Source organism: Olea europaea, unplaced genomic scaffold, assembly GCF_002742605.1.
Source record: "Olea europaea var. sylvestris unplaced genomic scaffold, O_europaea_v1 scaffold878, whole genome shotgun sequence".
In the NCBI taxonomy this organism is placed as follows: domain Eukaryota; kingdom Viridiplantae; phylum Streptophyta; class Magnoliopsida; order Lamiales; family Oleaceae; genus Olea; species Olea europaea.
Genome location: NW_019267241.1, coordinates 111,407 through 127,432, shown reverse-complemented (window position 1 = coordinate 127,432; position 16,026 = coordinate 111,407). Strand labels below are relative to the sequence as shown.

The 16,026-nt window shown below is 41.6% G+C and overlaps 1 protein-coding gene across 2 annotated transcripts in view; it reads right to left on the bottom strand.

The window, feature by feature from the left end:
• The window catches only part of LOC111392087 (inositol transporter 1-like), a 7,180-nt gene extending 3,705 nt beyond the window's left edge, over window positions 1–3,475 (bottom strand). The window contains exons 1-4 of one of the 2 annotated variants that reach the window (XM_023017365.1): window positions 3,250–3,474; window positions 3,075–3,191; window positions 865–935; window positions 16–351 (exon numbers count right to left, since the gene is read on the bottom strand). In XM_023017365.1, coding sequence (XP_022873133.1) covers window positions 16–336 — 321 coding nt within the window. In that variant the 5' untranslated portion in view covers window positions 337–351; window positions 865–935; window positions 3,075–3,191; window positions 3,250–3,474. Of the gene's footprint in view, window positions 1–15; window positions 352–864; window positions 936–3,074 lie in introns of both variants that reach the window. The other variant, XM_023017364.1, reaches the window with a different exon arrangement.
• Window positions 3,476–16,026: the final 12,551 nt, after the last annotated feature.

Sequence of the window (16,026 nt, the reverse complement as noted above, 5' to 3'; positions counted from 1 at the left end):
GGGGGGGAATCTGACCTCTGTAAATGCAAGATTCACAAGGTATGAAAGAAATTGTCCACCGGTGATCATTAGCACATTTGTGCTCACAAGGCCTCCCCTAATTTCTGATGGGGAAGCCTCAGCAATATACACAGGAGCAGTAACAGATGCAACACCCACCCCCAAGCCAACCAAGAAACGTCCAACAATAAGAACATAAGGATTCGGAGCTGCAGCCATGACTACAGATCCAATAATGAAAACAACATCAGCAGACAGAGTAGCCCTCTTACGTCCATAAAAATCATTTATCCAGCCACCCACGGCAGCTCCAATTATTGCACCAACTAAAGCCATACTGACAATTGTTTCCTGTCAATCCGTTGAAATAGAAACTTAAATAGATAAAGACCACTAAAAGCTAGGAAATGGAGATTAAAAAATTCATGTCAGCATGAGGAGGAGGGGGTGGAGAGACACAGATACATAATATTCCTCTTCAATTACACCATCTCCATGAGTAAAAATTCCATTCTTAGGACTAGTAGTGGGAAGAAGCGAAAATATTAATTATGCTCCACCCTGCTGTACTTCCCTCAACCACCTTCCCAGAAAAATTCTCTCACTTAAAACAACAAAAGCCACCGGTACACAGTTTCTTCTGTATCAACTAAACAGCATCCCATGGAAAGCACAAAATCAACCCAACTGGCTTCCACGACTTCATGTTTTTTGTACGATACCTTTTCAGTTTCTTCTCATGCTTAAACATGACTTCCAAAGGAATTCTATGTCCACCATACTTTTGGGAGCACTCTCCATGAGTAAAACAAGATGTAGAAATTTCGCATACCAGGTTGCAGTAATAAAATTAGCATTACATACCTGCAGAAAGCTACTTTGATTGACTTCTTCAAATTCATCACGAATATACAGAAGGGCACCTGATATAACTCCTGCAGCCAATTTAGTGATTATTAAGATACATCTAGCTACTTTGACTGAATTTCTTTTCCATGCATATATGTTGTCGTCGTTGGTGAGTAGGCAATACTTCAAAAAAAGAAAAAGAAGTACCATAATAAAAAATAATATCAAAATTTACAACAAAGTCATTGGCTGACCTACTCAGGGTCCTGGAGGGTCAAGTGACCCACCGACTTCAAGATTATTCTAACTTTATATTTTTTTTTATATATAAGCCAAAAAACAGAATTGGATAGTAACAGCAGTTGGGCTTTTTATTCGAATAGAGTTATAGCGATGACCAAACAATTGAGAGAGTAAGAGTTGAGGTTATTTTGTCATTTGTGATATTTAATTTGAGAATTCTTTGGAGATTGTTATTCATCACACACACACACACACACACACACATATATATAGAGAGAGAGATTTGTGAATGTGTGATAATCTAAGAAGCACCGACACGGACACGTCGATACGATACGTGTCGGACACGTCGACACGCTATTTTTTCAAAAAGTTCCGACACGATACGTTTTCGACACGTTGATTAAAATATTAATTTTAATAATTTAAAATAATAATAATTTTTTTATACTTATTGTATCATGTTTATAAATAATTAAATAATAAATATAAATAAAATATGACATTAAATTCATACATGGAGGGTGAAATGGAAAAAGACTTAATTAACATAAAATTTTGCACCTTGCTTTGTTAAAAAATAAAGTTGAAAAAAAAGTAATATATACTAAAAAAAATTGTACAATGCTCGAGTGTCTAGTGACCATTAGTTTGCTTTGTAAAGTACAGTGTACAAAAAGGTAATCAATTCTGGAAAATGCTTCAAACACGCCTCTTACGTCATATCTCTCCTCTCTCTTCTCACTTCTCTCTTCTTCTTCTTCTCTTCTTTCTTCCTCACACACACCGGAACAGTACACACAGCCACGGGTACCATTTTCTTCTTTCTTTCTTCACTTCTTCTTCACCGTTTCCTTCCAGCCCTCCGACACGCCACAAGGAACTCCGACACGCATCGCAGATGTGTCGGTGTCTGATACGTATCGGACACCGACACGTCGACGCCAGCAACGTGTCCGTGCTTCCTAGGTGATAATCAATCACTAAGTTGATTGCTCCAATGGTCACTGAACTTAGATCCATATCTTTAAATGGTCACTGAATTTTAAAATGTCGAGTTTTGACTACTGAATCTAGGTTCATATCTTTGACTAGTCACTGAAGTTTAATTGGTCACTAAACTTAGGTCAATGTCTTTGATTGCTCATTGAACCTAGATTCATATTTTAGATTGCTCACTGAAATTTAAAATATCGAGTTTTGATCACTGAACTTTGGAATATGTCGTACGTTACTCACTAACATAATTGTTGAATTTGAAAAATATCGAATTTACAGTGAGTAATGTATAATATTTTTCAAATTTCAATGAGTAATGTACAACATTTTTCAAAGTTCAGTGACCAAAAAATTTTCAATTTTAGTAAGCAATCAAAGATATAAACCTAAGTTCAATGACCAAAACTCGACATTTTTTAAAGTTAAATGGTCAAAACTCGACACTTTAAAGTACAATGATCAATCAAAGACATGGACCTAAGTTCAGTGACCAAAACTCGATATTTTAAAGTTCAATGACTAATAAAAAACATGGACAAAAATTTAGTGATCATTGAAACAATTAACTCCATAATCACTTGTACGTGCGTTTGTAGAATACATAATTTTCGTAACTTTTTAATAAGTTTGTGCCCCACTCCAAATGTCAGCGGCATCCACCGAGCTAAGTTATCAAAAAAAAAATAAAAAAAAATAAAAAAAAAATCCCCAACACAATACAAACTGGAAAAGATGAAGTCCAGATTAAATTTTCTTAAAATCTGTTTGTGAATAGAAAATTTTTTCAAAGTCCGAAAATTCCCAGGAATTGAAGTTTGAATCCACAAATTTGAGAGGACAAACCACTATCCCTCTCCTACAAAACGAAATATCTAATAATTGTAAACATTTCAAAATTCCAAGCTAATGAATTACAAATTTACATCTACAATGTTTTAGTGCAGACAAGAAGAAGAATTAGAGAAGATTAAATAAAAAATTACCAGTGTCATAGCCAAAAAGAAGACCACCAATACCCGCAACAACAGTCAACCCCAAAACATAACCGTTACTGAAATAGGTTATCTTCCTATTTCCTGCATCCAAGTATCCTGAACTCCCTGGCATCGATTCGATCGTCATCTTCAGTTCAATTTTTACAGATAAATTCTAACTTACCGTTTCAACAATCACCACAGATAAAAAATATATATATACGTAAATTGCTGAATAATTGAGGAATTTTACTTAGGCTTTCGATTGAAGGGTTTAAACTATAACAAAAAACCCAGATTTCAAAAACAAGAGAGCAGACTGTACATGAGATTCTGCTAATAAAGGCTATGAATTCAATTGTGAAAGGCAAGATTTTGAGAGACAATGGCAATGGAGAAAGCAAGAACTTTCTGGCAAACGTTTGTATTTGTATTTGTGGACAGAGACGTGTTGATTTGGACAGGCTCGTGGCTGAGAGCAAATGGGAATGGATATGGCGACACGTGGATAATCCGATTAATTTAAACTTATAAGCAATATTAAGCTCTGGCTTCATTTTATTCAAAATACATTTTTTCTTTCCTCTTTTTAATTACACAATCTTCAATAAAATAATTTTATATGTAAATTTAATTTTTTTCAATATATTCTTAAAAAAATTATTATTTCAAAATACATTTTTCCCTAAAAATACTAGATCAAGGGCTAAATTTTAGTACGAAACAGCGATTTGACAACATTTCAACCATACATTCTTCAATAACAATAAAAAAAATTACGCGCGAATTCAAAATTTTTCCTTACTTTTTAACCACACAATTCACATCATAACACTATTCAAAAATACATTTTCTTAGCAAAACATGGGGCTCAAACAAGGGCTAAATAAATGATTACACTTGTACACAATGAATAATGTGTCAAAAATAGAGTGTGAAAATTTAATTTTTTATTTGATTGAAATTTTTTTTGATCAAATCGTATATATACACAAATTTGTAAGCTGTGATGTGCATTTGTCACAATCAATTTTAAATATGGACCTATATCTAATTCGTTTGTGAAAGGCATTTAGAATTATTGAACATCAATCTATTCACGAGTATGTTGTAAAGTTTGATATTCATTTGTAACAGACAATATTAGTTCTCGCGAATTATTGAACGTAAATCTCATAAATCTGAATTCAATATGTCTAATATTCATTTAAAATAGGAAGATTGAGATGGTGGGGGAATAATAACTCTTAATCTACCTGGTGGCCGGTGGCTTTTCTACTACTCCGATGAACGTGTATAACTTGAAAAGTGATGATGGGGCTTTCTCTCCCATTTTGCCTCTGGCGTGAGAATCAGTATGTGCGTCAAGAGAAATAAGGATGAAATTCAGATAGCTAGAAAATGTCCAAAAAAATCCCCTTACCTGTGTCGTCTTTGGGAGTATTTATAGGCACTGGAAGCCGGGTGAGTGTCGGGCGATTGTGATGCCACGTGTCCCATGTTGGCTTCCCCACTAACCCACATTCTCATGGGGGATTTCCAACTTCCCGCCTGAAGGTTGTGTACATAATAACCGTCATGGAGCTTTGTCAATTTACCTAAATTTTTGACTAAGTGCTAAGGTGGCCACGTAAGTCACTTTCGGGGAGTAGATGTCCTCGCATAAAGGTAGAGCGCCCCCAGAGGGGTCGACGGTCTCGCGTAGAGGTAGAGCGCCCCCAGCGGGTCAACAGTTTCACATCGACGTGTAGTGACCCGCCTTGTTCGTCGCTGGGTGTGGTTCTGTAGGCTAACTTATATCATTAGCCCCCTGCTCCTTGTCGACATTAATCGGCAAGGAGTAGTAATTCTCCTGTCCTGGGTCTTTTTCTTCTTTTTTTTATTCGCCTAAACAATTTGAGTTGTATAATTTAAAGTTGGATGCTTCTTTCACTGCACACTTGGTGTCCATCCAATTGCCCCTAACTTGAAGGGAATTCCCCCCTCCCCCCCAAAAGAATTCAAATTTCATTGCTTATAAAAAGGAGATGGTCCCTCATTTGAGAATCATTTTCTCCTCCTCCCAACATCTTAGCCTCCCCTCTCTTCCAAGGTAACTCTCTTCTCTTTCTTCTTCATTTTTTGCAAAATCATGTACAAAAATATCATTTTTCTTCTTCTTCTTCCGACGAAAGTAGTGATGGGGGGCCGGTCGATGCCGAAAAAATCCAGGGGACAGATCCGATGGAGCTAGTCGGCCGACCAGCACCCGCCTCCCACTCGTGATAAGTCCTTCGACTTTCCTCCTTTCGTCCATGAATTTCCTTGTGAGTTTGATAGTCGGTCCCCTTCAGCTGATTCTCAAGTGTTTATTTCGAATTCCCCCAAGAGACATATTGGCTCCACCAAGTCCCCAAACCAAACTTAGAAGTTGGGAAGGATCCAACTGGTGAGATCGTCTCCCTTGAAATTCCAAAAAGTTATATTCTCTACAACTCCCCACTGAAGTCGGAAAAATGTCTCGCTAGGTATGATAGGGTCGATAATTATATCTATAGAGCCCCAGGTCCCAAAGAAAGGCTTCCCGAATCCGATCCGCGTGAGGTAGCTGTGTATAAGGACATTATGGACGGGGGTTTTCGATTTTCCATTCATCCATTCTTGGTGTCGATTTTCAATGACTTCCACCTTACCCTTAGTCAAATTAATCCCAATGCGTGGAGAAAGGCATTGTATTTCTTGTATGTTTGCCTTAAGAGGAGAATTCCACTTTCTATGGACCTTTTTAGGTGCGTCTTTCAGATGCACGAACTCGCTCAATGCAATGTGTTTGTCTTTTTCACTACTAGGATCCCTTTTCTCTTTCCCAAGTTTAGGAATTCGAACAGCGGGTGGAAGTCCCGGTTCTTCTTTGCTCGGTCTCCTGAAAGTCGATTCCCCTTCAATACCAACTGGTGGCATCCCCAAGTCAGCCTTTTCAATAGCCAAGTAGAAATTACTTCTCTTCTAAAAACTCAAATTCAGGAGTTGTTCAACGTACCGCCCCTCGCACCTAACTTAGGATCGATTCTGACCATGAAGAACATGTTAATAATGGGGATGAGTCGTCCTACCAGTAGGTTGTTTCATTAATTTTTGCGATTTTTTGCTTGCACATATTTTTTGCTTGTTGTTTTCCTGGGCTAATGAGTTTTGACGTATGTATGTAGATATGGATTTTGACCTTGATAAGGTGTTGAAGACCCTGTCAGGTGGTGACGAGGACCTTGCTCCCATTGACGGTAAACTCTTGAGCCTCTCTTCCTTGTTTTATGTTTTCACGTTCTTTTGTTTTAGGAGCCTGACGGGCCTTACCTTGCATGTACAGGGATAGAATTTGACCTTGAGGGGATCATGGACTCAATGCCTGAACAAGGACATAGAAGTGACATTGAGCCATCCCCTGCCCCCTTAAAGAGAAAAAAGACAGCTGACCAAGGAGGAAGGTCTCAGGTAGCAAAAGAGACTCCCCAGCCCTCAGACGAGCCTATTGAGGTTGCTCCTGTACTTAGGCCAGGCTCTTCCAGTCGCACATGGGTAGAGTACGAGGATTTACTTCCTAATTTCGGGTTTCCTCCCACCCGATCATGAGATGGGGGTGCTTAAGTCTTTGGTGACACTCGCTCGGTCCAGGGCAATCGTAGGACACAACACAGACAACATCGAGAAGGCTGCGGCGGTTTATCTCCAGAGGGTATGTTTATAATTCCATATCTCTTTTACCCTGAGTTTTATTTTATGAGCGTGGTTTGTCTACTTGACTCTCATATTGTCTCCTCATTCTTAAGTGGTGGCCCTTCAGATCGAGCTTGCTGAATAGAGTCGTCGCCAGACCTTAGAGTTAAAGGCGCTTGCGGAAGAAAAGAAGAAAGAGGCTCATCGCACAAGAAGAAGATATCTTTCTTGAAGAAATCTTTAGAGGCGTCGGAGGTTCGTGCCCGTGAGCAGGAGACAGAGAATGACAATTTGCGGTCTGTGTTGGCTCGTGCTTCGGAGGAGGCGATTGAGAGGTATAAGGCCTCTGCTGAGTATACTAGAGACTTGGACATCTGTGGAGCAGTACAAGTCATCGTCTGATTATACGACGGCCTTGCATTCGTATGGGGGGAAGGCGATGGTGACTTTCATCAAACTAACCAAGGAGTGAGTATAGACCGAGCATCATTCTATTGACCCCTCAGGTTTTGATAAGTTCCTTGCACAGCGCAAAGGGAAGGAGAGCGGGCCGCAGCCATCTAGGTCACTTGGTCATTCGTCGCGGGACGACAGCGGTGGCGCTTCCCCTTCAAGCTGAAGCATGGCTTTGCTGCAGCATCTTTTGTTAGCTTCCCTCTTTTTTGTGTCGCCTTTGATTTCTACTTGTAGCATCATTCCCTACTTGTCCAGGGCGTGGACAAGAGTACATCACATTTTTTTGTATGAATGTTATGTTATATGCGGTTATTAATGTTGAAAATTATTTTTTCTAGTGTTATTTCCCACGTTTAGTTGTTTGGTATATGGGTGAATTTCTTTAGTCCCACGTGTGCTAGGCTTGATTATAATGGTCGATGGACTTGGCCAATTTTTTGGCTTTTCAAGGCTCTCCGCCCAGTCACGTGGGCTATGTCGACTATTAGGAGGTGGTTTGGCTATTAAGGGCCTTAGCCAATTTTTTAAGCTTTTCAAGGCTCTCCGCCTAGCCGCGTGGGCTATGTCGACCATCAAGAGGTGGTTTGGCGATTAATGACCTTAGCCAATTTTTTGGCTTTTCAAGACTCTCCACCTAGCCGCTTGGGCTATGTTGACCGTCAGGAGGTGATCTTCACGAGATGAGCATGGAGATTTAAGATTGCCTGTTAGCATAAAAAATATTTGGATTCGTGAGCTCAGTAGGCGCACCAAGATGTCCCAACCAGGCTGGCCCTTCCTTAGCGCCCTCATCATCCGCCACTACCAAGATCTTTCATTAAATACGATAAATAATTGTATCTAAAGGCGCCTTTGTGAGGCGTTACATTGAGGGAATTAAAAACGCAACCTATTTTACAGTATTTAAAAGAACATAGCCTGTGCATCTATCCTAAAGTCTATTGGTAATATCTTTTAAGATGCTTTGCATTCTATGGCCTACCCAGTGGTCTTCCTCTTATATCTTTTAGAGTATAAGCTCCCTTCCCCAAGCTGCAGATCACTTCATACGGGCCTTCCCAATTTGGTCCGAGTTTTGCCGGGAGGTGTCCCACTGCTGCTGTGTCCCTTAAAACGAGGTATCCCATTTGAAAGATTCTTGGCTTCACTCTCCAGTTGAAGTACACAGTGGCTCTTCGTTTATAGGCCATCATTTTGATCGCCGCCTTTTCCCTTACCTCCTCAAGCAAGTCGAGTTTCCCTCTAGTCTCAGTGTCATCTGGCTGCTTGATTTTCATCCTTTCAGTCTCACTTAGAATCTCAACTGGGACTACTGCTTCCATCCCAAAGGTTAGTCTGAATGGTATTTCTCCAATCATTTCTCATGGTGTCGTGTGATACGCCCATAGCACATTAGGTAGCTCATCTGCCCACAGTCCTTTTTCCTTCTCCAAATTGGTCTTCAGATCCCAACGAATGACTCGATTTATCACTTCAGCTTGCCCGTTTGATTGAGGGTGGGCGACCGAGGTCAATCTATGATCGATGTGATAACTTACACAAAAGGTCTTGAAACTATGATTATCAAACTGCATGCCATTATCCGTCACCAATACCCTCGGTATTCCGAACCAGCATATTATATTTTTTCAGACAAAACCTTGTATCTTTCCTGTCGTGATGGTTGCCAGTGGCTCCGCCTCCACCCATTTAGTGAAGTAATCGATGGCGACCAGCAAGAACTTCCTCTGCCCTTTGGCCATGGGCAGAGGTCCTAGAATGTCCATCCCCACTGAAAAAATGGACACACCCCGAATATGGCTGCCTGCTGCTCGACTAGGACATAGATCAAATTCCCATGACGCTAGCATGTATCACATTTCTGCACCAACTCTTTGGCATCCTCTTTCATAGTTGGCCAATAGTAGCCCTATCGTAGGATTTTGAAGGCAAGGGTAGTTGCCCCTGGTGGTTACCACAGGTCCCGACATGTACATCCAACAGTATCTCTTTGGCTTCGGTAGAGCGTATGAATTTCAGATATGGTATGGTAAAACCCCGCTTGTAGAGATGTCCATCGATGATGGTAAACAAAGCTGCTCAAGCTTTCAATCTCCTCGCCTCTAAGGGGTCTTCTGGCACCATATCTTCTGCTAAATATTTGATTATCAGATCCATCCAACTTTTCTCGTGTTCAATATTCTTCACCTTGGCCTAGCACTAAATGCCGGGTTGTTGTAGGACTTGCACACTCATTGTTCGGGGTAAGTTTTTTGGGTTGGTTGATGCGAGCTTTGCTAGTGCATCTGCTCGCTCATTATCTCTTTGCGAGACCTTCGTCATCTTAAAGCTTGCGAACCCTCTTTGCAAATCCCTTACTTTCATTTGGTATGCTGCCATCCTCCCATCCTTTGCTTCGTACTCTCCCGATACCTGCCCTACTATTAGCTGTAAGTCACTGTATACCTCCACTGAAGTCACTCCCAGCCTTGTTGCCAAATCCAAACCTGTGATGACTACCTCATATTCGGCGTCATTATTGGTAGCAGGGAACTCAAAGCGTAGTGAGTATTCCAAATCTTCGGAGTCTGGTTCGATCATTATGATTCCTGCTCCTGATCCCTCTGCATTCGAGGAACCGTCTACAAAGATTTTTCAATCTGCCTTTTGCCCTTTTGGGGGCTCTGTCGGGACGACGAGCTCGACAATGAAGTCTGCCAAAACCTGTGCTTTGATGGTCGTCCTAGGCCTAAATTCAATGCCAAACTCACTTATTTTGATCGCCCATTTCTGTAGTCTCCCGGAGGTTTCTGGTCTATGTAAGATCTGCTTGATGGGTTGGTCAGTCATCACTTGCACCGTATGAAATTGAAAGTAAGGTCTAAGCTTCCTTGCTGCAACAATTAACGCGAGCACCAGCTGTTCGGCTAGACTTACCTTGTCTATGCGCCTTTGAGGACCTGACTGACGTAGTAGACCAATTTTTGTGTCTTTGGGAGTTCTTTCACAAGAACGACACTGACTGCCCGTGGTGACACCGCGAGGTAGAGACACAGTACATCACCTGGGCATTGGCTGGTCAAAATCGGAGGCTGCTGTAGTGACTTTTTTAAGGATTCCAGTGATTCTTCGTACTCTTGAGTCCATTCAAAATTGGTGGAGCCCCCTATGACTTTAAAGAAATGGTAGCATTTATCCGTCGCCCGACTCATGAAGCGATTGAGGGCTGCCATGCGCCTGTCAGCCGCTGAGCCTCCTTCTTACGTGGGGCTCTTCATTTCAAGTATCACCTGTATTTTGTCAGGGTTTACCTCAATTCCTCTTTGGGTGATCATGAAGCCTAGGAACTTCCCGCCGACAGTACCAAAGACACACTTCTTCGGGTTGAACTTCAAGTTATTGTGTCAGGCCACATTAAATACCTTCTGCAGACAAGCCACATGATTGATTACCTTGACACTTTTCACTACCATGTCATCGACGTAGGTTTCTATGACATTTTCGATCAGCTCCCGAAAGACTTTATTCACCATCCTTTGGTAGGTGGCTCCTGCATTTTTTAGGCCGAGCGGCATGGCCGTGTAACAACATGTCCCAGAATCTGTGATAAACGATGTCTTCTCCTGGTTGGGCTTAGCCATAGAGATTTGATGGTACTCAAAAAATGCATCCAGGAAGTTAAGTCTTTAATGACCTGACGTAGCATCGACCAGGTGGTCTATCCGGTGGAATGTTTATGAGTCCTTTGGGCATGTTTTGTTGAGCTCAATGTAATCTACACACATGCGCCATTTCCCGTTTGACTTTTTCACTAACACGACGTTGGCCAGCCACTCAGGGTACTGCACCTCCCGAATAAAACCAGCTTGTAGAAGCCTTTCCACTTCCTCTTTTGCCATTTCCTACCTTTCGGGGGCGAGGTTCCTCTTTTCTGCTTTACTAGTTTAGCTCTGGGGAGAACGCCGAGACAATGTTGAGCGATGGCTGGGCTGATCCCAGTAATGTCGTTCGGGCTCCACAGGAAAACATCTAGGTTATCTGCCAGGCACCTTACCAACTTCCCTTTTTCATCGGATTCCAAACCGGTCCTAATGCTAAACTCCTGTCCTTCTGATATAGAGATCCTTTCAAACATGTCAAGTGGTTCAATCCGCCCCTTCGGAGGTTCAACCTCCAACATTATGACCAATCGTGCTCCCTTCGCTGATATACTGTGGACATAACATTTTCTAGATGCTTGTTGGTCTTCCCACACACGTCCGACCCCCTACTGGTTGGGAATTTCATAACCTGGTAATAAGTCGAGAAGATGGCTCCAGCTACGTTTAGCAACGACCGACCGTAGATCGCATTATATGCCATGGGAGTTTTTACAACTAAGAAACTTGCCATAATTACCACAACGATCGGATATGTGCCGAGCGTGATGGGGAGCGGCCCTTCCAAAGCCTTGTAGGGGGTGGTTACGATTTTTAACTTGTCAATGAGGATCTTTAAGCCCAAAAAAGCATTTCATGTAAGTACATTTGCAGCAGTTCCCCCATCAACCAGCACCCTCTTGACGTCGAAATCAGCTATGTCGCCTACTATCACCAAGGCATCGTCATGGGGAGTGCTACGCCTACCAAATCCTCTTCACCAAAAGTGATGCTCTGACTAAACCTTACTTTCCTGTGGATGGAACAGATCCCAAGAGAACGCGTGTAGCTTTTCCTTGCCGAGTTTGAATCTCCGCCTCCCGCGAACCCCCCGGTAATCACGTTTATCACTCCCACCCTAGGCGGGGGGTATTCCTCCACTTTTTGTTTACCTCGGTTGTCCTTCACATATTTCCCCAAGATCCCTCGTCTCAAGAGGCGCTCGATCTCCTCTTTCAGTTACAGGCACTCTTCCGCATCGTGTTCATGGTCCTTGTGGAAATGACAGTATTTGCCTTGGTTTTTCTTGTCGGGTGGCGTTGCCATGAGCTTCGGTCATTCAAGCTCCTTCATATCTAGTATCTCCATCAATAACTTTGCGTGCGGGGTGTTTAAAGGGGTGAACGTCTTGGGCTCCTTTCATTTTTGCCTGACTTGCCAGTCTTGGATAATTCCCTTACCCGTCTGCTCACTCCTTGGTTTATTTTTGTTGGCAGATCTCAGCTGGTCTTCCACCTCTCGCTTGTGACTTTCCATTTCCCATCCCTCCCTGAGACGTTTTGTGACCTTCTCCGCCTCTTCAGCATCAACATACTTGTCTCCCTTTTTCAATAAGTCGTACATTGACTCTGGGAGATTCTTGGAAAGTAACATTTTGAAGGCCCGGTTCCGAGTTTCGTTCATCAACGCTGTCACCACTGCTGACATCTGAAGATCCTCTATTCCAAGGGTCGCTCGGCTGAATCTGGCCAAATACTCTTGCAGAGACTCGTCCTTCTCCTGGACCACCTGCATTAGCCCGATGGTCGTCTTCCTCTTTCTTTTACTACTGAGGAAGTAGGCCCAAAGTTTCTGGAAAGTTCATCAAATGTTTGGATAGATCGAGGGGCAAGTGTCGCCACCCAGTCTCTGGCTTCTCTCCTTAGGGTCGGGGGGAAAGACCGACACATGACTGCATCAGGTGCTGCATAGAGCCTCATCAAATCAACGAAGGTCGGAAGATGGTCAAATGGGTCTGTGACCCCATCGTAAGCTTCTATGATAGGCTGCTTGAAGCCCTTAGAGAAAAGGACCGTCATAATTTCAAGTGCGAATAGGTCCTTTTCTAAGACCATCTGTCTGCGCTTATCCTTTCTCTTTGATATTGCATCATCTATTTTCTGTGTCATGATCTCCTCCATCCTCCGTTTCAGATCCGCCATGGGTGGGTTAGGCTACAGGACCATAACCCCTGGAGCCCCCGAGCCTGCAGTTACTGGTTGGATGACAGGCGGGGTTTTTATGTGCGCCACTAGGGGTAGCGATGTGGCTTCCACCGAATGCGGCTAGAGGGCGGCTCCTCGCGTTTGACTCTACAAGAGGGTCATCATAGCCGGTAGCTGGGCCTCCAGGGCGCTGAACTGGCTTTGTGTCACATACTGTGATGGCGGTGGCGGTGGTAGGTTGGGACCCCTAGCGACTGATTTTGACTCCGTCTCCGCTGTTGCTGCTTTCAAGTGCGTGTCACTTCTTGTTCATCTTTTTGACATGGCTTTGGTGTTCCATGGAAGAAACTTCCCACAGACGACGCCAATGAGATGGTGGTGGAATAATATCTCTTAATCTACTTGGTGGCCGGTGGCTTTCCTGCTACTTCGACGGATGTGTATAACCTAAAAAGAGAGGACGGGGCTTTCTCTCCCGTTTTACCTCCAGCGTGAGAATCAGTATGTGCGTCAGGAGAGATAAGGATGGAATTCAAATAGCTAGAAAATGTCCAAAAAAATCTCCTAACCTGTGTCGTTTTCGGGGGTATTTATAGGTGCTGAAAGTCGAGTGAGTGTCGAGCGATCGTGATGTCACGTGTCCCACGTTGACTTCCCCACTAACCCACGTTCTCATGGGGGATCTCCAACTTCCCGCCTGAAGGTTGTGTCCATAATAACCGTCATGGAGCTTTGCCAATTTACCCGAAATTTTGACTAAATGTTGGAGTGGCCACATAAGTCACTTTCAAGGAGTAAATGACCTCGTATAAAGGTAGAGCGCCCCCGGGGAGGTCGACGGTCTCGCATAGAGGTGGAGCGCCCCCGAAAGGTCGATGGCTTCGCGTGAAGATAGAGTGCCTCGCGTGAAGGTAGAGTGCCCCCAAGGGGTTGATGGTCTTGCGTAAAGGTAGAGCACCCCTGGTAGGTTGATGGCCTCGCGTGAAGATAGAGCGCCCCCAGGGGGTCGATGACTTCACGTCGACGTGTAGTGACCCGTCTTGTTTGTCGTTGGAGGTGGTTCTGTAGGCTAACTTATATCGAAGATGGTTGTTATTCCACGATGAGGGTTTGATATTCTTTCCTGACCGAAGGCTCTTTGGGATTATTCGGCATAAATTTTTTCCGACCGCTAATATTCATTAAATAAGAATGTGACAATTAAGCCACGCTAGGATATCTATATTACTACCTATTTTTTTTATAATAGAAAGTTTACTTAATTATTTTATTTTTTTCTAATTCAATCATTTTCTACATTTTTCATAGTTGAAATGGACATTTCGATCCGATTTTTATGACAATGGGTAAAGTCATTTGTACGCCCATTTATTACACGATTGTTGACATTTATTGTGTCGTCGACAAATAATTGGTTTAAAAAAACTGTTTGCTTTTAAGCTGTTCAATTGAATAATGTCATGTAGCAAAGTGTAAATCATGATGTACACCAAGTATAATTCTATAACAATACTGCATACTAACTATGATGGTTGAAAGTAATATTTTATGTGCATAGTCTTATTGATTCATGTTTAGAACCTATTTGATGAGAATTAATATTAAATTTTTAGAAGAATCTTATAGAAATTAATAAAATGCGTGGTCAAAAATTGTGTAACTAATAAAATATGTGTATAAAATTAATTATTTACTTTGATTTAGATTAAAATTTAGATTGGCTTAACATGTTGCGCATCGCACCAAATATATTTAAAACACCACACAAAAATAATGGAGTTAATGTAACGTGAAGGTGAGTTACAGTCACCTATTCATTGTATGTGGATAACTGTAAGACTCATAATTGGAAAATATTAAAGTAGAAATTTCGTGCTAAATTCCTCGTCTTCAAAAATTAAAATCAATCGATTAACGAAAATATAGAAGTAATTTGACTAGAAAATTTTCCCTTTTTGGGAAAACAAAACTTCGTGCATAAAGAATATGTATCTAAATAAAAAGGCAAAACAATAACACGTCGAGCACATAATAATTTCTATCAAACGAGAAAAAATAAATTAGCTAACAAAGGCAAATTGGGACAAATAATGGCCCTCTTTGCAAATGATCCATAACTTTCAAATCTTGGCACACAACTACCCAACTATCATTCACTCTGCAAATGGTCCTTTCAATTGGTTTCCATTAATAAATAAAAAAGCCACAAAATAGTGTTGGGAATCTACTTATACATGCACAGCGGAAAATTAAATTATTTCGATTCTCATCCAATAAATCTCATTGTGTTTGGTTAGGAATTGTGATAAGATTGTACCTTTTGTCAGATCTGCAATCTTTTTGCTTTTCTTTTTGTTCCATCAACCTTGATTTGCTACCACAACTGTCCAATTGTCCAGCCTCCAACGGTGATCCACACAGAGAATATGATTGCAGCCTCTAGGGTTTTCTCTTGTGCTAGCAAGAATAATGAAAAACTTAATGGACCTCAAACCCTAGTTATGTATTTATATAAACCCAAACAGGCTCGGCTCGGCCCGATCCGGTCCAATAATTAATTAATCCAATTAATTAAACCCGGTCCGTGAATTAATTAATCCAATTAATTAATTCGAAAATATAAATAACAAATTCAATTAATTAATTTATCCAACGATTGTTAAATTAACCAATTGGCAATTTGCAATCTTCCAATTCTCTTTTGTGTGTGACCCATTAGGTTCCCGACCACGATGCCTAACGACGTGAAATATTATTTTGATCTAATCAAAATTGATAAATTAAAACACCCTTTTAATTTATCGTCAATTCACATTCGCCGTCCCTGATTGACATCTAGCAATGTGTCAGGGCAATACATGTGACGGGAAATGTCACGTGGTATGACAAAACCAAATTCGTTCGTTTACCGTGAAACTATAATCCCTTCGTCAATATGATCCGATCAATTACGAGATATGGAATTGTGTCAATCTCGATCATCGATCATAT